General features: G+C 53.2%; 3 protein-coding genes across 3 annotated transcripts in view; 2 read left to right on the top strand and 1 right to left on the bottom strand.

Annotated features, from left to right (window-relative positions):
- Positions 1–811, top strand: part of LOC143285971 (WW domain-containing oxidoreductase-like) — a 33,991-nt gene extending 33,180 nt beyond the window's left edge. Inside the window, exon 8 of the mRNA XM_076593429.1 lies at positions 334–811. Coding sequence (XP_076449544.1) covers positions 334–600 — 267 coding nt within the window. The 3' untranslated portion in view covers positions 601–811. The remainder of the gene's footprint in view (positions 1–333) is intronic.
- A 7,890-nt stretch (positions 812–8,701) lies between these two features.
- Positions 8,702–13,660, top strand: LOC143285972 (uncharacterized). The gene is made up of 2 exons (XM_076593430.1): positions 8,702–10,931; positions 10,978–13,660. Exon 2 carries the CDS (start codon positions 11,631–11,633, stop codon positions 13,062–13,064), a length of 1,434 nt encoding a protein of 477 aa, XP_076449545.1. The 5' UTR covers positions 8,702–10,931; positions 10,978–11,630; the 3' UTR covers positions 13,065–13,660.
- Positions 13,661–21,940: 8,280 nt separating this feature from the next.
- The window catches only part of LOC143285669 (putative G-protein coupled receptor CG31760), a 143,853-nt gene continuing 138,605 nt past the window's right edge, over positions 21,941–27,188 (bottom strand). The window contains exons 13-14 of the mRNA XM_076593067.1: positions 24,970–25,173; positions 21,941–22,156 (exon numbers count right to left, since the gene is read on the bottom strand). Of these exons, the coding sequence (XP_076449182.1) occupies positions 21,941–22,156; positions 24,970–25,173 (420 nt within the window). The remainder of the gene's footprint in view (positions 22,157–24,969; positions 25,174–27,188) is intronic.

The raw sequence follows: 27,188 nt of genomic DNA on the forward strand, positions 1-27,188 counted from the left end.
ACTGATGGTGGTGTGGGTGTACTGGTGGTGTGGTGTGTGCAGCAACAAGGGGCGGCCACCACAGTGTACTGATGGTGGTGTGGGTGTGCTGATAGTGGTGTCGTGTGTACTGATAGTGGTGTGGGTGTACTGATGGTGGTGTGGGTATACTGATGGTGGTGTGGGTTTACTGATAGTGGTGTGGGTATACTGATGGTGGTGTGGGTGTACTGATAGTGGTGTGGGTATTCTAATGATGGTGTGGGTGTACTGATGGTGGTGTGGGTGTACTGATGGTGGTGTGGGTGTACTGATGGTGGTGTGGGTGTACTGATGGTGGTGTGGTGTGTGCAGCAACAAGGGGCGGCCACCACAGTGTACTGTGCTGTTGCTCCAGAGCTGGAGGGGGTGGGGGGGCTGTACTTCAACAACTGTTGTCGCTGTGACCCCTCCCCAAGTGCCCACGACACCAAACTGGCTGACAGTGTATGGGACTTCTCCCTCACCCTGCTGCACAGCAAAGTTGGGGACCTGCTCACCTCTGGAGCAGACACTGTCACCACACACACACCCTCTGACATTCCACATTGTCTCTCACATTCTGTTGTGACTGAAGCATGACTGATTAACACAGGAAACAAATGATGAGTGCCAAAGGCACCTCTCAGATGGCTCTACCCAGGTAGGCTGCCTGTTGTGCAAATGACTGCATTTGTAAAGTGCTTAGAATGAAGGTAGGCGCTATGTAAATATAAAAATGATAATACTAACATGATCTCATCCAGTGAATGTGGCTAGAGGATAGACAAGTGTGTTTGTTAAAAATGTTGTTGTTAAAAATGCTATCACTTCTTCCCACAAAATACGAAGGATTACTTCTGACAGAGAGAGAGAGAGAATCAGTGATAGCAGACTTGTAAGGTGGGTATGGACTGGTCCAGTCTGCATTTCTCACTGATCTACTTGTGAAGAATACAGTCCATAAGACACTAAGCCTACAGTCCATCAGACACTGCTCCTGAAGCCTACAGTCCTTCAGACACTACTCCTGAAGCCTACAGTCCTTCAGACACTATTTGTGAAGCCTACAGTCCTCCAGACACTATTTGTGCAGCGTACAGTCCTTCAGACACTATTTGTGAAGCCTACAGTCCATCAGACACTGCTCCTGAAGCCTACAGTCCTTCAGACACTACTCCTGAAGTCTACAGTCCTTCAGACACTACTCCTGAAGCCTACATTCCATCAGACACTACTCCTGAAGCCTACAGTCCACCAGACACTACTCGTGAAGGTTACAGTTCTTCAGACACTATTTGTGAAGCCTACAGTCCATCAGACACTATTTGTGAAGCCTACAGTCCACCAGACACTATTTGTGAAGCCTACAGTCCATCAGACACTATTTGTGAAGCCTACAGTCCTTCAGACACTATTTGTGAAGCCTACAGTCCATCAGACACTATTTGTGAAGCCTACAGTCCACCAGACACTACTCCTGAAGCCTACAGTCCTTCAGACACTACTCCTGAAGCCTACAGTCCATCAGACACTACTCCTGAAGCCTACAGTCCATCAGACTCTGCTCGCAAAACCTACAGTCCATCAGACACTACTCCTGAAGCCTACAGTCCATCAGACACTACTCCTGAAGCCTACAGTCCATCAGACACAACTCCTGAAGCCTACAGTCCTTCAGACGCTATTTGTGAAGCCTACAGTCTACCAGGCACTACTTGTAGAGGTCTACAGTCCTTCAGACACTACTTGTGAAGCCTACATTCCATCAGACACTATTTGTGAAGTCTACAGTCCATCAGACACTACTCCTGAAGCCTACAGTCCATCAGACACTACTTGTGAAGCCTACAGTCCTTCAGACACTACTCCTGAAGCCTACATTTCATCAGACACTACTCGTGAAGCCTACAGTCCATCAGACACTACTTGTGAAGCCTACAGTCCACCAGACACTACTCCTGAAGCCTACAGTCCTTCAGACACTACTCCTTAAGCCTACAGTCCTTCAGACACTCTTCAGACACTGCTCCTGAAGCCTACAGTCCTTCAGACACTGCTCCTGAAGCCTACAGTCCTTCAGACACAATTCAGACACTGCTCCTGAAGCCTACAGTCCTTCAGACACTACTTGTGAAGCCTACAGTCCATCAGACACTGCTCGTAAAGCCTATAGTCCTTCAGACACTACTTGTGAAGCCTACAGTCCATCAGACACTACTCCTGAAGCCTACAGTCCTTCAGACACTGCTCCTGAAGCCTGCAGTCCTTCAGACACTACTTGTGAAGCCTACAGTACTTCAGACACTACTTGTGAAGCCTACAGTCCATCAGACACTATTTGTGTAGCCTACTTCTGAAATCTACAGTCCTTCAGACACAACTCCAGAAGCCCACAGTCCTTCAGACTGTGTGTGCGCGCACACACACACGTACATTATGTACATACATGTGTACACATGTTTGTATATTTTTCGATGTATATGTGAAAATTATTTATGTATATATGTGTGATTGCATGTATACATCACATGTATGATTATATATTATACATTTGATTGTATTGTATATGGACCACACGTCAGACTGCACATTGTAAAAACTTAGTTTTATTTCACAGGGTGAATGTGACAGTGGCGTCCTAAGACAAAAAAAACAACAAAAAAACAATGGCATGACAATCATCAGACATGCAGCACCCTGGTGACTTGACGAGTCAGTGGGTGTTCACCATGGAAACTGTTAACAATAACATCTGAGCATTCCTTCTGGGTCACATGATTTGTGCTCGACATGTCACCACCTGCATGCCCCCCGCCCCCCACGCACACGCACATGCACACACACACATGGTACCATTGATCGTTTCGCTCTTTGAAGATGCTTTCATCCCTTGCTTCCACAGCCTTGTTCACCGCAGGTGTTGGTTCAGAGCTTGGCCCCTGTCACTTGTGTGTTTGTGTGTCACTTGTGTTTATGGTGTTCGTCATTTGTGTGTTGTGTGTATGTATTGTGTATCAGGTGTGCGTGTGATGCTGATTTTATTTTTTTACTACTAAAATTACATTTAGGTTTTGTTCTGGATTAAAGAAAAAAAACTTTGGGAAAAAAAGGATATGAGGATTATAAGCCACAGGTTCTGTCACTGTCTAGTTAAGTGTTGCCTGACTAGTTCAGTGTTCCCTGACCCTTTCAGTGTTCCCCGACCAGTTCAGTGTTCCCTGACCCTTTCAGTGTTCCCTGACCCTTTCAGTGTTCCCCAACCAGTTCAGTGTTCCCTGACCCTTTCAGTGTTCCCCAACCAGTTCAATGTTCCCTGACCCTTTCAGTGGTCCCCAAGCAGTTCAGTGTTCCCTGACCCTTTCAGTGGTCCCCAACCAGTTTTGTGGCCAGTTCAGTGGTCCCCAACCAGTTCAGTGTCCAGTGACAAGTTCAGTGTTCCCTATTTCAACAGTCCCTGACCAGCCCTGTCCACACCTGCCAGCACTTGCCTGACACGTCTTGGGTCACATGGGGTCACTTACAGTCCCCAAGCCAAGTGTGTATATATTTTGATAGTTCTTACTCTGCAGAATGACAAACAGGTACCTTAGAAGGGGGCTTCAAATGTTGTACAAGTCAAGTCATAACACCTTTGCTGACTTTTCTCAATGTCAGCTTTCATTTGCCTTCACCCTCCTCCCTTCCACCAATTTGGTTCATCACCCCCCACAGTGTCTGTCATTCCCCCCACATCCTAGTGGTCAGTCCCCCCCCCCACACACACACATCCTAGTGGTCAGTCCCCCCACCCCCACACACACATCCTAGTGGTCAGTCCCCCCCCCCCCCACACACACATCCTAGTGGTCAGTTCCCCCCCCACATCCTAGTGGTCAGTCCCCCCCCCCCACACACACACATCCTAGTGGTCAGTTCCCCCCCCCCCACATCCTAGAGGTCAGTCCCCCCCCACACACACACACATCCTAGTGGTCAGTTCCCCCCCCACATCCTAGTGGTCAGTCCCCCCCCCACACACACACACATCCTAGTGGTCAGTTCCCCCCCCCCCCCCCCACATCCTAGAGGTCAGTCCCCCCCCCCCCCCACACACACACATCCTATAATAATGAAAACTGCTTCGCCGTCTTCGCCGAATTTTTTTTGTCAAATTAAGCAGTCTTCGCCGAAAAAAAAATCTTCGCCGAAAAAAAAAAAATCGCATTTTTTAAATTTATTATTATTTAAAAAATAATAAAAAAACAAACCCGATCCACATTAGCTTTGCGCCTTTTGCACTTCCGCCGTTGTCAAATCCAAGATGGCGTCGTTCGACGACAACGTGGATCAAACGAAATTCAAAACAAAAAGAAAAAAGTATGTGAGTAACTGGAGGAGCGAGTGGCTGCAAAAAGTTGTTTGTGAGCGAAGAGTTGGCGATGTCATTCGGAAAAGAGAGAAGGATCAAGAGTTTGAAGTGTTTTGTGAACCATGCCAAAAAGTGATAGACTTCAAGTTGCGTGGATTCGTCGCCATCAAAGACCACATCATGCGATCAGCTCATCAACAAAATGTCGCGGCTTTGAAGGGAAACTCAACCCTTTACGTTAAGTTTGTCATGTGATTCCTGTTTCTAAGATTTGCAATCTGTTTGAATCTCTGGAGCTGCCGTGGGAAAACCTGCTGTCCGTGACGATGGACTCATGTGCTGTAATGCGTGGTTCAAAAGGAGGACTTGAAACACTGATCAGAACCAAGAAAGCTCCTCATCTGCTTGATGTTGATGGTGACACATGTCATCACGCCCACAACGCAACAAAATCGTTTTGTGCCCCTTTCGATGGACATGTTGAGCGATTGCTGACTGACTTGCATACTGACTTCAAATGGTCTAGTGAGCACAAGGATTTGCTGAATGACTTGTGCATCATACTTGAAATTCAGCCATCAACACCAAAAACCTATGTCCCCCATCGTTGGCTGTCAGTGCTGGACTCAACACAGAGCGTCCTCAAGCTGCTTGGTGCATTGACTCTGTTCTATTTCAGCTTTCTTTCTACAGAAGAACAAGAGTTGTATTCAGATTACACCAAAGTCATTCTTGATGCAGTCAGCAAAGACAGCCGGAAATCTGTTGAAAACATCCAGAAAGTCCTGACGCAGAAGTTCCGCACACAGACGCAAGAAGGGAAGGAAAGGAAGAAGAGGATCACCAAGGCACTCTTCAGTCAACGGTCCTACACCATGCTGATTGGCAAAGACTAGCAACACATGCTGCTGCTCCCTCCTCTTACTAAATAGATAGACACAGAAGATTTTTTTTGTGGCATAACCTCATGCATGTTTTCAAATGGTGAACTGTGTGACGACTTCTTCCAAAATCATGGCACAACAAAACATTTGATACAAACTATAAAGTATGCACAGTATGAGACTGACCTGTACAAAGAATGTACATACTATGAATTTAATCAAAAGACTTCAATGTAGCATCAAAACAGTTGAAAAGAAATTAGAGTTTTCAGAGAGCAGGACAAATCTGAGTGCATTCTTCGGCAGCTATACCTATGTGTGTGAAGGTGCATCAGAGTGAACTGTGGATACTGTTGGTTTATTGTTTTAAGGAAGACTGACTTCATCAATAAGCTGGTGTTTTACATGTGATGTTGGCGGAAGGTTAAACTAACAGGAAGAAGGTTGCTGCAGCATAGATGCAAGGTAAATTGCCTTTGTCCTTTACATTTTTAATTTGTTAATGTGTATGATGCTGGTTGAAATAAGCATGGGTCATTACCTTATATGTTCAATCATTTGTATTTGATTTATGGCATTATATACTACTACATATTTACACCTTATTTTAGGACCCTAGTTCTTAAAATTTAAGCAGCTTTTGAGCATTTGTTCTGGTTTGATTTTTTTAGAGCGAAAGGGGGATAACAGTGGGTTTTTTTTTATACATTTTTATGCCCATATTATTCTTAAAAAAGCTTCAGCTTCAGGGAGCTCCGCCCCCTGACCCCCACCGGGGCGTTGCCCCTGGACCCCACGGCAAAAATCTCCTTTTTTGGGGAAACTAGTTTTCATCCCTGATCCTAGTGGTCAGTTCCCCCCCCCACATCCTAGTGGTCAGTCCCCCCCCCCCCCCCACACACACATCCTAGTGGTCAGTTCCCCCCCCACATCCTAGTGGTCAGTTCCCCCCCCACATCCTAGAGGTCAGTCCCCCCACACACACATCCTAGTGGTCAGTCCCCCCACACACACATCCTAGAGGTCAGTCCCCCCACACACACATCCTAGTGGTCAGTTCCCCCCCCCCACATCCTAGAGGTCAGTCCCCACACACACACATCCTAGTGGTCAGTTCTCCCCCCCCCCACATCCTAGAGGTCAGTCCCCCCCCCCCACACACACACACATCCTAGTGGTCAGTTCCCCCCCCCCCCCACATCCTAGAGGTCAGTCCCCCCCCCCCCCACACACACATCCTAGTCCCCCCCACACACACATCCTAGAGGTCAGTCCCCCCCACACACACACACATCCTAGTGGTCAGTCCCCCCCACACACACATGCATCCTAGTGGTCAGTTCCCCACCTACATCCTAGTGGTCAGTCCCCCCCCACACACACACACATCCTAGTGGTCAGTCCCCCCACACACACATGCATCCTAGTGGTCAGTTCCCCACCTACATCCTAGTGGTCAGTCCCCCCCCACACACACACATCCTAGTGGTCAGTTCCCCACCCCCACCCCCACATCCTAGTGGTATGTCCCCCTACTGTGCCTTGAGACCCTAACTGACCCCACATACTGTGCCTTGAGACCCTAACTGACCCCACATACTGTGCCTTGAGACCTTAACTGACCCCACATACTGTGCCTTGAGACCTTAACTGACCCCACATACTGTGCCTTGAGACCTTAACTGACCCCAGGCACAGTGTCAGTTTCAAGGAGGTGTCAGAGGATGTGAACAGATCCATAATATCCGCTACACCACATCTGCTGTATTAAAAACAAACAAAAAAAGCACAGAAAACCCGACTGATCCTGGGACAATGTGCCAAAAGCAAAGAGAACCCAGCACACCTGGTGATATCCCTGTGACAGGTCCTAACACACACCTGGTGATGTCCCCATGACAGGTCCTACCACACACCTGATGTCCCCATGACGGGTCCTAACTCACCTGGTGATGTCCCCATGACAGGGCCCTAACTCACCTGGTGATGTCCCCATGACAGGTCCTACCACACACCTGATGTCCCCATGACGGGTCCTAACTCACCTGGTGATGTCCCCATGACAGGGCCCTAACACACCTGGTGATGTCCCCATGACAGGGCCCTAACACACCTGGTGATGTCCCCATGACAGGGCCCTAACTCACCTGGTGATGTCCCCATGACGGGTCCTAACTCACCTGGTGATGTCCCCATGACAGGGCCCTAACTCACCGGGTGATGTCCCCATGACAGGGCCCTAACTCACCGGGTGATGTCCCCATGACAGGGCCCTGACTCACCGGGTGATGTCCCCATGACAGGGCCCTAACTCACCGGGTGATGTCCCCATGACAGGGCCCTAACTCACCGGGTGATGTCCCCATGACAGGGCCCTAACTCACCGGGTGATGTCCCCATGACAGGGCCCTGACTCACCGGGTGATGTCCCCATGACGGTCCTGACTCACCTGGTGATGTCCCCATGACGGTCCTGACTCACCTGGTGATGTCCCCATGACGGGTCCTAACACACCTGGTGATGTCCCCATGACGGGTCCTAACACACCTGGTGATGTCCCCATGACGGGTCCTAACACACCTGGTGATGTCCCCATGACGGGTCCTAACACACCTGGTGATGTCCCCATGACGGGTCCTGACTCACCTGGTGATGTCCCCATGACGGGTCCTAACACACCTGGTGATGTCCCCATGATGGGTCCTAACACACCTGGTGATGTCCCCATGACGGGTCCTAACACACCTGGTGATGTCCCCATGACGGGTCCTAACACACCTGGTGATGTCCCCATGACGGGTCCTAACACACCTGGTGATGTCTCCATGACGTGTCCTAACTCACCTGGTGATGTCCCCATGACGGGTCCTGAATCAACTGGTGATGTCCCCATGATGGTTCCAAGCTTACAGATGTGAAAATGAATTTTCACTGTGCGAAGTGTACTGATGATTGTTGCTCATTGCCCAGCAGACAGCACAAGGCTGACTGTGCTGAACACTCCCTGTATATTCCATCCTGTTGAACCTGGAAAGAAAACCTTGAACAAAAGAAAACCAGGCACAGATCAGTCAGTTCACGTCCTTCACCTTAAAACTTGGCACAAGGTCAGTCCAATTAATGTCCTTCACCTTGGACATAGCTCTGACATTAATCATTCCAATAATGTTTCACCAGAGCATTAAAGTAAGTAGCCTGAACACAAATATAATTATACATAGCACACAAAATTATATATTTAAAAAAAAACAACAGGCATTCAAAACTAAAGAATGCCAGCAAGTCATGGGTGCAAAAAAAAAAAAAAAAAAAAAAAAAAAGGAAAAGAAAACGCAGCATAACATGAATTGCCAAATCATCCAGTTCAGAAAGACGACAAAGTATTCAAGACTGTTTGTAAAAGAACTGTAGTGAGTGGACTAGCAATGCAGAAAGTATAGGAAGAGATGACAGAGAGGAAAGGAAAGAGCCTGTAACAATGAAAGAGCATGATAGCTATGTGGAAAGCTTTAGCTCACAGCATGCCATAGTACAGATAAAAAGCTCTAACACACAATTTCATGAAAATAAAGGTACTGTCTATAGCCCCCAACATTCCCACATGGGCCATGTGAAGTGCCATTAACATGATTCACACAGGGCAGTCATCAGCTACACTGCGTCTAAAAAACACGCAGACAAAAACAACAAATGATGTTTTGATGTCATAACTTTTAAACCAACACCACAGTTAACACTTTGCTGGATGTTTACTTGCATATATAATTTGATGTCTGCAGTATTTATTAGTTGACACTGTTTGCAGACCCAACCATTTGACAGTTAACTGCTGTATTCAAGGGCACAGTGACACCCCCAGTATGGCATGGGCATGTGGCCAGTGCCACTCCCACAGTGACACAACTGATTGCCACTGACAGGGGACACAACTGGTAGCCACTGCCTGATATTGCCACTGACAGGGGACACAACTGGTAGCCACTGCCTGATATTGCCACTGACAGGGGACACAACTGGTAGCCACTGCCTGATATTGCCACTGACAGGGGACACAACTGGCAGCCTCTGCCTTATGTTGCCACTGACAGGGGACACAACTGACAGCCTCTGCCTTATGTTGCCACTGACAGGGGACACAACTGGCAGCCACTACCTTATATTGACACTGACAGGGGACACAACTGGCAGCCACTGCCATATATGGCCACTGACAGGTCACAACTGGCAGCCACTACCTTATATGGCCACTGACAGGTCACAACTGGCAGCCACTACCTTATATGGCCACTGACAGGTCACAACTGGCAGCCACTGCCTTATATTGCCACTGCCAGGGGACACAACTGACAGCCTCTGCCTGATATTGCCACTGACAGGGGACACAACTGGCAGCCACTACCTTATATGGCCACTGACAGGTCACAACTGGCAGCCACTGCCTTATATTGCCACTGCCAGGGGACACAACTGACAGCCACTACCTTATATGGCCACTGACAGGTCACAACTGGCAGCCACTGCCTTATATTGACACTGACAGGGGACACAACTGGCAGCCACTACCTTATATTGCCACTGACAGGTCACAACTGGCAGCCACTGCCTTATATTGCCACTGACAGGGGACACAACTGGCAGCCACTACCTTATATTGCCACTGACAGGGGACACAACTGACAGCCACTACCTTATATGGCCACTGACAAGTCACAACTGGCAGCCACTACCTTATATGGCCACTGACAGGTCACAACTGGCAGCCACTACCTTATATGGCCACTGACAGGTCACAACTGGCAGCCACTGCCTTATATTGCCACTGACATGGGACACAACTGGCAGCCACTACCTTATATTGCCTCTGCCAGGGGACACAACTGGCAGCCACTACCTTATATTGCCACTGCCAGGGGACACAACTGACAGCCACTACCTTATATGGCCACTGACAGGTCACAACTGGCAGCCACTACCTTATATGGCCACTGACAGGTCACAACTGGCAGCCACTGCCTTATATTGCCACTGACATGGGACACAACTGGCAGCCACTACCTTATATTGCCACGGCCAGGGGACACAACTGGCAGCCACTACCTTATATTGACACTGACAGGGGACACAACTGGCAGCCAGTGCCTTATGTTGACACTGACAGGTCACAACTGACAGCCACTGCCTTATATGGCCACTGACAGGTCACAACTGGCAGCCACTACCTTATATTGCCTCTGCCAGGGGACACAACTGGCAGCCACTACCTTATATTGCCACTTCCAGGGGACACAACTGGCAGCCACTACCTGATATTGACACTGACAGGTCACAACTGGCAGCCAGTGCCTTACATTGCCACTGCCAGGGGACACAACTGGCAGCCACTACCTTATATTGCCACTGCCAGGGGACACAACTGACAGCCACTGCCTTACATTGCCACTGACAGGGGACACAACTGGCAGCCACTGCCTTACAATTTCCAACAGCCAGCAGGAAGAAAAATAACACCATACATTTTCTCCTGACAACTGGGAAGGGAGACAAACATCAACACCCCTCTCCCTCTCTACCCAATGGATTGTTCAGAGCTGAAGGCCTTGAACTGGCCGAGAGTGACGTGTTGGTAGGTTCTGTACAAAGGGGTCACCCCAGGTGCTTGTGTTATCACCCTAGGTGCTTGCCTGTGTTGTCATCCTAGGTGCTTGTGTTATCACCCTAGGTGCTTGCCTGGGTTATCATCCTAGGTGCTTGTGTTATCACCCTAGGTGCTTGTGTTATCACCCTAGGTGCTTGTCTTATCACACAAGGTGTTTGTGTTTCGCAACTGTGACCATGAAACATATCGATTGTCTGCGTGTTGAACACAAAACAACCCTGACAGTGCACTCACATGTATGTATGTACGCAGGCATGCAGGTTAATATGATTACATGCATGTATGCTTACATATAATTGCTAATGTGCGGGTATGCATGTGGTACTTATGAAAATTTACATTTTGCATTTGATACATAATTATATGCACATATTCATACATTGTGTTGTGAACATCGTGGGAAAGAAAAGCGAAACTCCATAAATAATAATGCATGATAATGCAGGCCCAACCCTATACAGAGGTTCATTGCACATATTGTCCCCCACATGACAGCTTGTCAAAGTGACACGAAGTTCACATTGACAGTGATCTGTGGCCGAGGGAAGGAGTAAGGAAGGAGGGAGGGGAGGGGGTATTGCTTCTTATTCTCCACAGCGGAAGTAGGCTGATGCTGTTAATGTCAGTGCTGGTGCCAGTCTCTTGACCCAGGATTTGACACGCAACAGACAGGCCTGGATGAATCTGGTGAACAGATCTGATTAACAGATTCTTCTTACAGTTGAGGGAGAGAAGTTGTTGATGAAGTGTGGGTCCACGTGTGTGGAGCAAGCCACACTGTGCTGTGTGGACCAGCAGGCATCCAGTGGAACGTCGTCACGTGTTGTGTGGACCAGCAGACATCCAGTGGAACATCGTCACGTGTTGTGTGGACCAGCAGACATCCAGTGTGGACCAGCAGACATCCAGTGGAACGTCGTCACGTGTTGTGTGGACCAGCAGACATCCAGTGTGGACCAGCAGACATCCAGTGGAACGTCGTCACGTGTTGTGTGGACCAGCAGACATCCAGTGGAACATCGTCATGTGTTGTGTGGACCAGCAGACATCCAGTGGAACATCGTCACGTGTTGTGTGGACCAGCAGACATCCAGTGTGGACCAGCAGACATCCAGTGGAACGTCGTCACATGTTGTGTGGACCAGCAGACATCCAGTGGAATGTCGTCACATGCCGTGTGGACCAGCAGACATTCAGTGGAACGTCGTCACATGCCGTGTGGACCAGCAGACATCCAGTGGAACGTCGTCACGTGTTGTGTGGACCAGCAGACATCCAGTGTGGACCAGCAGACATCCAGTGGAACGTCGTCACGTGTTGTGTGGACCAGCAGACATCCAGTGGAACATCGTCACGTGTTGTGTGGACCAGCAGACATCCAGTGTGGACCAGCAGACATCCAGTGGAACGTCGTCACGTGTTGTGTGGACCAGCAGACATCCAGTGTGGACCAGCAGACATCCAGTGGAACGTCGTCACGTGTTGTGTGGACCAGCAGACATCCAGTGGAATGTCGTCACATGCCGTGTGGACCAGCAGACATTCAGTGGAACGTCGTCACATGCCGTGTGGACCAGCAGACATCCAGTGGAACGTCGTCACGTGTCCGCACACTGTGCACCACGTGCTGTAGGGGGCAGGGTATGGTGTCAGCACTGCTGTCAGGGTCATGTTAGATCTGTGTGCCATGGACCACCACCTGTCAGATCTGTGTGCCATGGACCACCACCTGTCAGATCTGTGTGCCATGGACCACCACCTGTCAGATCTGTGTGCCATGGACCACCACCTGTCGGATCTGTGTGCCAGGGACCACCACCTGTCAGATCTGTGTGCCAGGGACCACCACCTGTCAGATCTGTGTGCCAAGGACCACCACCTGTCAGATCTGTGTGCCAGGGACCACCACCTGTCAGATCTGTGTGCCAGGGACCACCACCTGTCAGATCTGTGTGCCAAGGACCACCACCTGTCAGCACTGTCATCAGTCTTGTCAGATCTCTGGAAATGGAAAACCATCGCCCCTGTTGTGCCTCCACTGTGTGCTGTCTTGATAATAATGATAATGATAATATTGATAATAATAATAATAGTAGTAACCAACAGTACATTTCCATCAGTTCTTGCTCCGGGGAATATGTTCGCCAGTCAAACCCACACAGTCTGTTCTCTTAAGAAGCGAGGAATATAGAGGTGACATGTTCTGTTAACACAGAGTTAAAAATCAAACCTAACTATAACAAATCCGAGTCTTGTACTAAATGCTTACGTATCGGCATGTAATCTGGACATATTTATTATTTATACAAGCAGTGCTGCCACTGTCTGCCTGGCGAGGCCGCTTTTCCGCACTTTGTTATGTGTTTCCTTTTCTCAGTGTGAAACAATCCTTGGGAAACACATGCAACAAATAAAAAAAAAAAGGAAGAAAAGAAGCAAAAAAAAAAGAAAAAAAAGCATGCAAAATAAAAGCCATATTACGAAGTGCAGATAAGTACTGGCACTCACATATGTACAATTACAAATAATCTGATGATGCAAAGTCATGCAGAAAAGAGTGGTTATGAATCTTCATTACAACATGCATGTAACGTAAATATGCTTACAATGTGATCTGTCTCCATGGTGACATACATACAATGTGAAAGTGATAACAATGTGATGGTGTCAATGTAGGCTTCCCAACTTTGAGGACAGGTGGGCAATGCACTGGGTTAACTTGGGCAATGTTGGGGCAAGTGTGTAATGTATTTAGGGCAAGTGTATAAAGAAACGAGCTGGGAGAAAACTAGGCAAGTATTTGGGGGGTGGAGGGGTGGGAGGGAGGGTGGGGGGGAACCAGGCAAGGTGTTTGGGGGAGAGGCGGAGCAGGGGGGGGGGGGGAACCAGGCAAGGTGTTTGGGGGTGGGGGGGGGACCAGGCAAGGTGTTTGGGGGAGAGGCGGAGCAGGGGGGGGGGGGAACCAGGCAAGGTGTTTGGGGGGGGGGGGACCAGGCAAGGTGTTTGGGGGAGAGGCGGAGCAGGGGGTGGGACCAGGCAAGGTGTTGGGGGGGGAGGCGGAGCAGGGGGGGGGGGGGAACCAGGCAAGGTGTTTGGGGGAGAGGCGGAGCAGGGGGTGGGACCAGGCAAGGTGTTGGGGGGGGAGGCGGAGCAGGGGGGGGGGGGGGAACCAGGCAAGGTGTTTGGGGGAGAGGCGGAGCAGGGGGTGGGACCAGGCAAGGTGTTGCGGGGGGAGGCGGAGCAGGGGGGGGGGGAACCAGGCAAGGTGTTTGGGGGAGAGGCGGAGCAGGGGGGGGGGAGGGGGGGACCAGGCAAGGTGTTTGGGGGTGGTGGGGGACCAGGCAAGGTGTTTGGGGGAGAGGTGGAGTAGGGGGGGGAGGGGGGGAACCAGGCAAGGTGTTTGGGGGAGAGGCGGAGCAGGGGGTGGGGGGGGACCAGGCAAGGTGTTTGGGGGAGAGGCGGAGCAGGGGGTCGGGGGGAACCAGGCAAGGTGTTTGGGGGTGGGGGGGGGACCAGGCAAGGTGTTTGGGGGAGAGGCGGAGCAGGGGGGGGGGGGGACCAGGCAAGGTGTTTGGGGGAGAGGCGGAGCAGGGGGGGGGGGGGACCAGGCAAGGTGTTTGGGGGTGGGGGGGCAGGGTGGGGGGGAACCAGGCAAGGTGTTTGGGGGTGGGGGGGGGACCAGGCAAGGTGTTTGGGGGAGAGGCGGAGCAGGGGGGGGGGACCAGGCAAGGTGTTTGGGGGAGAGGCGGAGCAGGGGGTGGGGGGGGGGACCAGGCAAGGTGTTTGGGGGGGAGGCGGAGCAGGGGGGGGGGGGGAACCAGGCAAGGTGTTTGGGGGAGAGGCGGAGCAGGGGGGGGGAGGGGGGGACCAGGCAAGGTGTTTGGGGGTGGGGGGACCAGGCAAGGTGTTTGGGGGAGAGGCGGAGCAGGGGGTGGGGGTGGGGGGACCAGGCAAGGTGTTTGGGGGTGGGGGGACCAGGCAAGGTGTTTGGGGGAGAGGCGGAGCAGGGGGTGGGGGTGGGGGGACCAGGCAAGGTGTTTGGGGGTGGGGGGACCAGGCAAGGTGTTTGGGGGAGAGGCGGAGCAGGGGGTGGGGGGGAACCAGGCAAGGTGTTTGGGGGAGAGGCGGAGCAGGGGTGGGTGGGGGGGGAACCAGGCAAGGTGTTTGGGGGTGGGGGGGGGACCAGGCAAGGTGTTTGGGGGGGAGGCGGAGCAGGGGGTGGGGGGGAACCAGGCAAGGTGTTTGGGGGTGGGGGGGGGACCAGGCAAGGTGTTTGGGGGGGAGGCGGAGCAGGGGGGGGGAGGGGGGGACCAGGCAAGGTGTTTGGGGGTGGGGGGGACCAGGCAAGGTGTTTGGGGGAGCAGGGGGGGGGGACCAGGCAAGGTGTTTGGGGGAGAGGCGGAGCAGGGGGGGGGAGGGGGGGACCAGGCAAGGTGTTTGGGGGTGGGGGGGGACCAGGCAAGGTGTTTGGGGGAGAGGCGGAGCAGGGGGGGGAGGGGGGGAACCAGGCAAGGTGTTTGGGGGAGAGGCGGAGCAGGGGGGGGAGGGGGGGAACCAGGCAAGGTGTTTGGGGGTGGGGGGGGACCAGGCAAGGTGTTTGGGGGAGAGGCGGAGCAGGGGGGGGAGGGGGGGGACCAGGCAAGGTGTTTGGGGGTGGGGGGGGGGACCAGGCAAGGTGTTTGGGGGAGAGGCGGAGCAGGGTGGGGGGGGGAACCAGGCAAGGTGTTTGGGGGTGGGGGTGGGGGGACCAGGCAAGGTGTTTGGGGGTGGGGGGACCAGGCAAGGTGTTTGGGGGAGAGGCGGAGCAGGGGGTGGGGGGGGGACCAGGCAAGGTGTTTGGGGGGGAGGCGGAGCAGGGGGGGGGGGGGGGGAACCAGGCAAGGTGTTTGGGGGAGAGGCGGAGCAGGGGGGGGAGGGGGGGACCAGGCAAGGTGTTTGGGGGTGGGGGGGACCAGGCAAGGTGTTTGGGGGAGAGGCGGAGCAGGGGGGGGTGGAACCAGGCAAGGTGTTTGGGGGGGAGGCGGAGCAGGGGGGGGGGGGACCAGGCAAGGTGTTTGGGGGTGGGGGGGAACCAGGCAAGGTGTTTGGGAGTGGGGGGGGGGCAGGGTGGGGGGGAACCAGGCAAGGTGTTTGGGGGTGGGGGGGGGGACCAGGCAAGGTGTTTGGGGGAGAGGCGGAGCAGGGGGTGGGGTGGGGGGACCAGGCAAGGTGTTTGGGGGTGGGGGGGGACCAGGCAAGGTGTTTGGGGGAGAGGCGGAGCAGGGGGGGGTGGAACCAGGCAAGGTGTTTGGGGGTGGGGGGGGACCAGGAAGGTGTTTGGGGGAGAGGCGGAGCAGGGGGTGGGGTGGGGGGACCAGGCAAGGTGTTTGGGGGTGGGGGGGGACCAGGCAAGGTGTTTGGGGGAGAGGCGGAGCAGGGGGGGGTGGAACCAGGCAAGGTGTTTGGGGGGGAGGCGGAGCAGGGGGGGGGGGGGGACCAGGCAAGGTGTTTGGGGGTGGGGGGGAACCAGGCAAGGTGTTTGGGGGTGGGGGGGGGGGGCAGGGTGGGGGGGAACCAGGCAAGGTGTTTGGGGGTGGGGGGGGGGGACCAGGCAAGGTGTTTGGGGGAGAGGCGGAGCAGGGGGTGGGGTGGGGGGACCAGGCAAGGTGTTTGGGGGTGGGGGGGGACCAGGCAAGGTGTTTGGGGGAGAGGCGGAGCAGGGGGGGGTGGAACCAGGCAAGGTGTTTGGGGGTGGGGGGGGACCAGGAAGGTGTTTGGGGGAGAGGCGGAGCAGGGGGTGGGGTGGGGGGACCAGGCAAGGTGTTTGGGGGTGGGGGGGGACCAGGCAAGGTGTTTGGGGGAGAGGCGGAGCAGGGGGGGGTGGAACCAGGCAAGGTGTTTGGGGGAGAGGTGGAGCAGTTGGGGGGGGGGAAGCAGGCAAGGTGTTGGGGGGGGGGGAGGCGGAGCAGGGGGGGGGGGGGGCGGCCAGGCAAAGTGTTTGGGGGGGAGGTGGAGCAGTTGGGGGGGAGGTGGAGCAGTTGGGGGGGGGGGGGGAGAACCAGGCAAGGTGTTTGGGGGAGAGGTGGAGCAGGGGGTGGGTGGGGACCAGGCAAGGTGTTTGGGGGTGGGGGGGGGACCAGGCAAGGTGTTTGGGGGAGAGGCGGAGCAGGGGGGGGGGGGACCAGGCAAGGTGTTTGGGGGGGAGGCGGAGCAGGGGGGGGGGAACCAGGCAAGGTGTTTGGGGGTGGGGGGGGGGACCAGGCAAGGTGTTTGGGGGAGAGGCGGAGCAGGGGGTGGGGGGGGGAACCAGGCAAGGTGTTTGGGGGTGGGGGGGGAACCAGGCAAGGTGTTTGGGGGAAAGGCGGAGCAGGGGGGGGGGGGGACCAGGCAAGGTGTTTGGGGGAGAGGCGGAGCAGGGGGGGGGAGGGGGGGGGGAGCAGGCAAGGTGTTTGGGGGAGAGGCGGAGCAGGGGGTGGGGGGGGGACCAGGCAAGGTGTTTGGGGGTGGGGGGACCAGGCAAGGTGTTTGGGGGAGAGGCGGAGCAGGGGGTGGGGTGGGGGGACCAGGCAAGGTGTTTGGGGGAGAGGCGGAGCAGGGGGTGGGGTGGGGGGACCAGGCAAGGTGTTTGGGGGTGGGGGGGGGACGAGGCAAGGTGTTTGGGGGAGAGGCGGAGCAGGGGGGGGTGGAACAAGGCAAGGTGTTTGGGGGAGAGGTGGAGCAGTTGGGGGGGGGGGGGAGCAGGCAAGGTGTTTGGGGGGGGGGGGAGGCGGAGCAGGGGGGGGGGGGCGGCCAGGCAAAGTGTTTGGGGGGGAGGTGGAGCAGTTGGGGGGGGGGGGGGAGAACCAGGCAAGGTGTTTGGGGGAGAGGTGGAGCAGGGGGTGGGGGGAACCAGGCAAGGTGTTTGGGGGGGAGGCGGAGCAGGGGGGAGGAGGGGGGGGACCAGGCAAGGTGTTTGGGGGAGAGGCGGAGCAGGGGGGAGGGGGGGGACCAGGCAAGGTGTTTGGGGGAGAGGCGGAGCAGGGGGGAGGGGGGGGACCAGGCAAGGTGTTTGGGGGGGAGGCGGAGCAGGGGGTGGGGGGGGGGACCAGGCAAGGTGTTTGGGGGAGAGGCGGAGCAGGGGGGGGGGGAGGCCAGGCAAGGTGTTTGGGGGAGAGGTGGAGCAGTTGGGGGGGGGGGGGGGAGAACCAGGCAAGGTGTTTGGGGGAGAGGCAAGGTGTATGGAGGGGTGGGTGGGGGTTAGGTAACCAGGAAAGGTTTTGGTGGGGGTGGGGGGGAACCAGGCAAGGAGTGTGTAGGGGTGGGGTGGGGGTTAGGTAACCAGGAAAGGTGTTGGTGGGGGTGGGGTAAACAGGAAAGGTGTTTGGGGGTGGGAGGGGTGGTGGGGGTAACCAGGCAAGGTGTTTGGGGGGGCGGGGGGAACCAGGCAAGGAGTATGGAGGGGTGGGGTGGGGGTTAGGTAAACAGGAAAGGTGTTTGGGGGGTGGGGGTGGGAGGGAACCAGGCAAGATGTTTGGGGGGTGGCTGGGGTAAACAGGAAAGGTGTTTGGGGGTGGGGGGGTGGGGTGGAGGGAACCAGGCAAGATGTTTGGGAGGTGGGGGGGGGGGAACCAGGATAGGTGTTTGGGGGGTGGGGGTGGGAGGGAACCAGGCAAGATGTTTGGGAGGTGGGGGGGAGGGAAGCAGGATAGGTGTTGGGGGTGGGGGTAAGCAGGAAAGGTGTTTGGCTGGGAAGGAACCAGGATAGGTGTTTGGGGGGTGGGGGTAACCAGGAAAGTTGTTTGGGGGGTGAGGGTGGGGGAACCAGGCAAGGTGTTTGGGGGGTGAGGGTGGGGGAACCAGGCAAGGTGTTTGGGGGGTGGGGGTGGGGGAACCAGGCAAGGTGTTTGGGGGTCATCAAGCAAAGGTGTTAAGGTGACCTAGACAAGGTGTTGGGGTGATCTAGGCAAGGTGAACAAGGTGTTGGGGTGACCTAGGCATGGTGTTGGGGTAACCTAGACAAGGTGAACAAGGTGTTGGGGGTAACCTAGACATGGTGTTGGGTGACCTAGACAAGGGCACGTTGTCCGGCGAAATAAAAAAAGCACAGATGTTAGGAATAAAGTAGGCAACGTGATCGGGGTAAACTAGTTTAGGTGTTGTGGGTGAACCGGATAAGGTGTCTTGGGTAAGGTGTTGTGGGGGCGGTGGTGTTAAAATGGGCAAGGTGTTGGGGTTAAAATGGGTAAGGTGTGGTGGGGGTGGGGTGGGGTGTAAAAATGGGTTGGGTGTTGGGGTGAAATGGGTAAGATGTTGGGGTGAAATGGGTAAGAGGTGTGTGTGTGTGAAATAGGTGTTGGGGGGTTAATGGGTAAGACGTTGGGGGTGAATGGGTAAGGTGTTGAGGCGGGGGTGAATGGGCAAGATGTTGGGGGGGGGGGTAATGGGTAAGATGTTGGGGCGAAAAGGGTAAGGTGTGGGGGAGTGAACGGGTAAGGTGTCGGGGGTTAATGGGTAAGGTGTTGGGGTGAATGAGTAAGGTGGGGCGAAATGGGTAAGGTGTTGGGGTGGGTGGGGATGAATGAGTAAGGTGTTGGGGTGAATGAGTAAGGTGTTGGGGTGGGTGGGGATGAATGAGTAAGGTGTTTGGGTGAATGGGTAAGGTGTTTGGGTGAATGGGTAAGGTGTTGGGGAGGGTGGGAAAGGTGTTGGGGGTGAATGGGTAAGGTGTTGGGGGTGAATGAGTTGTAAGGTGTTGGGGTGAATGAGTAAGGTGTTGGGGCGAAATGGGTAAATGGGTTGGGCGTAAACAAGGAGGTGGGGACTGATGGGGGTGGGGTGGGGTGGAGTCAAGTGATGGGCATCATGGGACACAGTGCAGGGAATTGGAAACACCAGATTGTCATGGATGAAGTGATCAGTTCATCAAAGGTCACTTAAATCGAATTTCACGTTATGTTGAATCACTGTTGGGGTGAGCTGTTGGCACGAGGCTGTGTGCAGTCCCAGAGCAGAGATGAACATGAAGGCTTCCAGTCTGACGGCCAGCGACAGGCAACACAACACTCACGTCTCAACATCACACACATCAAGGAAGTGAAGGCTGTCACCAAGCAAGGCCTCTTCAGTCACACTTGTTTCTCCTGGCTGCAGGAACTGGGTGACTAACATGGACAACACATGCTGTCCACAGTGACTGTGCGGCTTGGACAGGACTAACATGGACAACACATGCTGTCCACAGTGACTGTGCAGCTTGGACAGGAGATGTGCAGACGACGAGAGGCCGAGAATACTGAGAAGCTAACAACTGTCACTGCCAGCCCTCGGCACCTGCTGGATGCTAACTGGCAACGTGATCAAGTCACATGGACGACACTGCTGAAAGACCAAAATAATGACAGTTGATCATGTGTTCCTGGGGGGGTGCACAGCTCTCAACTGTTGCAGTTTTGTTCCCGCATGACCCGTGTACAGTGAACGAGAGAGACATTGTTGTGGTGCTGACAACTCTTCTGTCCGCCGGACTCACCGTGGCTTCCTGAGTCAGTGCCTGAGTGCTGACAGTGAGGGACGTGGGCGTGGTGCTGTGTACATCGCTAGGGCCAGTGCACAGACACGGGGTGGAGCAACACCCGCAGCAGCAGCACAGGGTGTAAAGGTCTCGTTCTCTCCGTGGCCAGGTCCACTGTCACCCAAGGTGAGGACTGACAGAGGGCCTGCTCTCTGGCCGACTGAACGTGCCTCACGTGCTGTGGCTGCCACTCGTTGTACTGCTCCCCCTGCTCCCTCCCCCCACCCCTCTCTGTGGGGCTGGGGTCTGACGATCGTGGTGCTGGCAGAGGAAAAGGCTCAGGCACGTGTAAACCGTTGATTCAAGCCATAGACAGAGAAAAGGATGATTGAGGCCAGCCCAACGTTACAGAGGGACCGGTCAGTGGACACCAGGTGTAGACTAGGTGTCCTGGACCCCAGTCCAGGTGTTGACCTGAGTGGTGACAACCTTCAGGAGTCTGCAGATCCACGCACAGCACAGAGAAGACGACGTCAGCTGACAGGTGTGTTGAGGTCACGTGGCGGCCTGGCCACTGGAATTCTAGCACTGGCGAAAGCTCTGCACAGAGGAATGATGGGGTGAAAGGGTCTTGACACCTGGTGTCTGGGTCTGCACACCCCATCGTGAAACTTTTCTCGCACACACACACACACACACACAGCACCAGCACACGTGTTGCCCAACACTGTGGTCCTGGTTCAGAATCCCACACGTCAGTCAGCACACACTGGTGACGACACAGGTCACGTGCAGTTCAGTGTGTCACACCCTGACAACACATTAGCTGGTGACGACACAGGTCACCTTCAGTTCAGTGTCACACCTGACAACACATTAGCTGGTGACGACACAGGTCACCTTCAGTTCAGTGTCACACCTGACAACACATTAGCTGGTGACGACACAGGTCACACCTGACACAACACATTAACCGTCGCCTGGCCAGCCCACTGCTTGCCGGACCGTTCGTCATGTAGTTTGTGGACTGAACATGGGAACCCTGTTCAGTTTAGTGCTCCCCAGAACAGGATCCAGCAGAGCACTGTTTCTGTTCCACACAGACAGGAATGTTTGGACGTGGCCTGTGTGACTTCCACAAGTCCATGTTCAGGACATGAGGAGAAAGCAGAACCTTGTCGAGCATTCTACTTTAGTACTGTGCGCGGCTAGTTCCTGTAGCCTTCGTCATGCTGCGCGTGTGGATAGTTACTGTACTTTTCATGCTGCGCGTGTGGACAGTAGTTGTAGTTGTCATGCTGTTCGTGTGGATAATTCCCGTAGCTATCGTCATGATGCGCGTGTAAATAGTTGCTTTAGTTGTCATGCTGCGCGTGTGGATAGTTGCTGCGTCAGTGGGTTGGTCCTGCTTGCTGTTCTACCCAGGTCACATTGCACCCAGGTCACATTGCACCCAGGTCACACTGAAACCCAGCATTTGATGATCAGTGTAGAGAGAGAGAGAGAGAGGTGGGGGAGGGTGGGAGGAGGAGGAAGAGAAGTGGAGAGGGTGGGGCAGGTGTCGGGGGATGGGAGGCCGGTGCTATACGTTGGTGGATTCGTTGTAATCATCCAGGTTGATGACGATCCGTTTGGAGGCCAGGTTGGGGGACGGGGGGAGGGGGCAGTCCGCGGGGGGGTCGTCCTTCGTGGCGGCCTCCGTCATAGCGGACAGTTTGTGCTGCAGGTGTCTGTTGCCCAGCTTCATGTTGCGCTGCTTCAGCACCTCCAGCTGCGTGTACAGGCGTCGGAACTCCTCCTGCACAGCACGTGGTCCATGTCATCACACACACAGCACGTGGTCCATGTCATCACACACACAGCACGTGGTCCATGTCATCACACACACAGCACGTGGTCCATGTCATCACACATACACAGCACGTGGTCCATGTCATCACACAGCACGTGGTCCATGTCATAACACAGCACGTGGTCCATGTCATCACACATACACAGCACGTGGTCCATGTCATCACACAGCACGTGGTCCATGTCATAACACAGCACGTGGTCCATGTCATCACACACACAGCACGTGGTCCATGTCATCACACATACACAGCACGTGGTCCATGTCATAACACAGCACGTGGTCCATGTCATCACACACACAGCACGTGGTCCATGTCATAACACAGCACGTGGTCCATGTCATAACACAGCACGTGGTCCATGTCATCACACACACATCACGTGGTCCATGTAATCACACAGAACGTGGTCCATGTCATCACACACACAGCACGTGGTCCATGTCATCACACACACATCACGTGGTCCATGTAATCACACAGCACGTGGTCCATGTCATAACACAGCACGTGGTCCATGTCATCACGCACACATCACGTGGTCCATGTAATCACACAGAACGTGGTCCATGTCATCACACACACAGCACGTGGTCCATGTCATCACACAGCACGTGGTCCATGTCATCACGCACACAGAACGTGGTCCATGTCATCACACACACAGCACGTGGTCCATGTCATCACACAGTACGTGGTCCACGTGGTCCATGTCATCACACACACAGTACGTGGTCCATGTCATCACACACACAGCACGTGGTCCATCCATGTACATCACACAGCACGTGGTCCACGTGGTCCATGTCATCACACACACAGCACGTGGTCCATGTACATCACACAGCACATGGTCCATATCATCACACAGCATGTTGTCCACGTACATCACACAGCATGTGGTCCATGTCATCACACAGCACATGGTCCATGTACATCACACAGCAGGTGGTCCATGTCATCACACAGCATGTGGTCCATGTACATCACACACCATGTGGTCCATGTACATCACACATGTACATCACACAACATGTGGTCCATGTCATCACACACCATGTGGTCCATGTACATCACACATGTACATCACACAACATGTGGTCCATGTCATCACACACCATGTGGTCCATGTACATCACACATGTACATCACACAACATGTGGTCCATGTCATCACACACCATGTGGTCCATGTACATCACACATGTACATCACACAACATGTGGTCCATGTCATCACACACATGGTCCATGTCATCACACACCATGTGGTCCATGTCATCACACAGCATGTGGTCCATGTCATCACACACATGGTCCATGTCATCACACACCATGTGGTCCATGTCATCACACAGCATGTGGTCCATGTACATCACACAACATGTGGTCCATGTCATCACACACCATGTGGTCCATGTCATCACACACCATGTGGTCCATGTCATCACACAGCAACTGGTCCATGTACATCACACAGCACGTGGTCCATGTACATCACACACATGGTCCATGTCATCACACAGCATGTGGTCCATGTACATCACACAGCACATGGTCCATGTCATCACACAGCAGGTGGTCCACGTACATCACACAGCATGTGGTCCATGACATCACACACATGGTCCATGTCATCACACAGCATGTGGTCCATGTACATCACACAGCACGTGGTCCATGTACATCACACATGTACATCACACAGCACGTGGTCCATGTACATCACACAGCATGTGGTCCATGTACATCACACAGCACATGGTCCATGTCATCACACAGCACGTGGTCCATGTACATCACACAGCACGTGGTCCATATACACATCGATCACACACACCACATCTCAGGTACACATTGGCTTAACACACCACATCCCTCAAAATCAGGCATACACACCACATCCAATGTATACATCGGCTACACACCACATCCCATGTACACATCGGCCACACACACCACATTCCATTTACACATCGGCCACACACCACATCCCTCACAACGGCACACACACCACATCCAGGTACACATCGGCCATACACACCACATCCCTCACATCGCCTATACACACCACATCCCTTGTACACATCGGCCACACACACCACATCCCACGAACACATCGGCCACACACACCACAACCCTTGTACACATCGGCCACACACACCACATCCCTCACATCAGCCACAAACCACATCCCATGTACACATCGGCCACACACCACATGCCATGTACACATTGGCCACACAAACCACATCCCATGTACACATCAGCCACACACCACATGCCATGTACACATTGGCCACACAAACCACATCCCATGTATACATCGGCCACACACCACATGCCATGTACACATTGGCCACATGCACCGTATCCTTCACATCGGCCATACACACCACATCCCATGTACACATTGGCCACACACACATCCCTCACATTGGTCACACACCACATCCCTTGTACACATCGGCCACACATACCACATCCCTTTGTACACATCAGCCACACACATTCCTTGTACACATCGGCCACACACACATCTCTCACATCGGCCACACACCACATCCCTTGTACACATCGGCCACACACCACATCCCTTGTACACATCGGCCACACACACCACATCCCACGTACACATCGGCCACACATACCACATCCCTCACGTCGGCCACACACTCATCCCTCACATCGGCTACACACACCACATCCCTTGTACACATCTTTCGGTTGACTCACCTGTCTATATTTCTGCTGACTCACCTGTATGTCTTTCTCCAGAAAGCTCTCACACTCCTCCTCCTCCCCCCTGTCCCCAAAGCCGCCGTTGGAGGCGACGGGGTTGGTGAGGGAGGTGGGGGGGATCAGGTTGGAGGCTTTGTTGTACTTGGACCCTCTGCTGATCATGGTGGTGCCTCCCCCCTGAGAGGTCTGCTCCTTGCCACGGTACTTATACACCAGGTAGGCCTGCAGGTATAGCACAGTACTGTCATCACACTGTACACCAGGTAGGTCTGTGATACATAGTACCCTATGGTGTCATCACACTGTACACCAGGTAGGTCTGATACATAGCACACTATGGTGTCATCACACGGTACACCAGGTAGGTCTGATACATAGCACACTATGGTGTCATCACACTGTACACCAGGTAGGTCTGTGATACATAGCACACTATGGTGTCATCACACTGTACACCAGGTATGTCTGTGATACATAGCACAGTACTGTGTCATCACACTGTACACCAGGTAGGTCTGTGATACATAGCACACTATGGTGTCATCACACTGTACACCAGGTAGGTCTGTGATACATAGCACACTATGGTGTCATCACACTGTACACCAGGTAGGCCAGTAGGTATGGCACAGTACTGTGTCATCACACTGTACACCAGGTAGGTCTGTGATACATAGCACACTATGGTGTCATCACACTGTACACCAGGTAGGCCAGTAGGTATAGCACAGTACTGTGTCATCACACTGTACACCAGGTAGGTCTGTGATATATAGCACCCTATGGTGTCATCACACGGTACACCAGGTTGGCCTGTGATACATAGCACAGTACTGTGTCATCACACTGTACACCAGGTATGTCTGTGATACATAGCACAGTACTGTGTCATCACACTGTACACCAGGTAGGTCTGTGATACATAGCACAGTACTGTGTCATCACACGGTACACCAGGTTGGCCTGTGATACATAGCACTCTATGGTGTCATCACACTGTACACCAGGTAGGTCTGTGATACATAGCACAGTACTGTGTCATCACACTGTACACCAGGTAGGTCTGTGATACATAGCACAGTACTGTGTCATCACACTGTACACCAGGTAGGCCAGTAGGTATAGCACAGTACTGTGTCATCACACTGTACACCAGGTAGGTCTGTGATACATAGCACACTATGGTGTCATCACACTGTACACCAGGTAGGCCAGTAGGTATAGCACAGTACTGTGTCATCACACTGTACACCAGGTAGGCCAGTAGGTATAGCACAGTACTGTGTCATCACACTGTACACCAGGTAGGTCTGTGATACATAGCACACTATGGTGTCATCACACTGTACACCAGGTAGGTCTGTGATACATAGCACACTATGGTGTCATCACACGGTACACCAGGTAGGCCAGTAGGTATGGCACAGTACTGTGCCATCACACTACACCAGGTAGGTTTACAGGTACAAGTATGACTTATCACAGCACTGTATGACAGTGTGGTACTTACCTGTACACTGGGTATGTACTCGTATGTACACATACACCTGGCCTGTCAAACCTTTTTGGAGGTAAAGTAGTCTGTACACTCACTTTGGTTCCAAAGAGAAAAGCCAGAGTGAAGGTGGTTGTCAGACAATGTAACAGGTATGATATACATTAGAGTGAAGGTGGTTGTCAGACAATGTAACAGGTATGATATACATTAGAGTGAAGGTGGTTGTCAGACAATGTAACAGGTATGATATACATTAGAGTGAAGGTGGTTGTCAGACAATGTAACAGGTATGATATACATTAGAGTGAAGGTGGTTGTCAGACAAGGTAACAGGTATGATATACATTAGAGTGAAGGTGGTTGTCAGACAATGTAACAGGTATGATATACATTAGAGTGAAGGTGGTTGTCAGACAATGTAACAGGTATGATATACATTAGAGTGAAGGTGGTTGTCAGACAATGTAACAGGTATGATATACATTAGAGTGAAGGTGGTTGTCAGACAATGTAACAGGTATGATATACATTAGAGTGAAGGTGGTTGTCAGACAATGTAACAGGTATGATATACATTAGAGTGAAGGTGGCTGTCAGACAATGTAACAGGTATGATATACATTAGAGTGAAGGTGGTTGTCAGACAATGTAACAGGTATGATATACATTAGAGTGAAGGTGGTTGTCAGACAATGTAACAGGTATGATATACATTAGAGTGAAGGTGGTTGTCAGACAA

This window comes from Babylonia areolata, chromosome 9 (assembly GCF_041734735.1).
Source record: "Babylonia areolata isolate BAREFJ2019XMU chromosome 9, ASM4173473v1, whole genome shotgun sequence".
Classification (NCBI taxonomy): Eukaryota; Metazoa; Mollusca; class Gastropoda; order Neogastropoda; family Buccinidae; genus Babylonia; species Babylonia areolata.

Coding starts and splice junctions, on each gene's coding strand:
- LOC143285972 (XM_076593430.1), top strand. CDS start 11,631: ATGAAGTGTGGGTCCACGTGTGTGGAGCAAGCCACACTGTGCTGTGTG.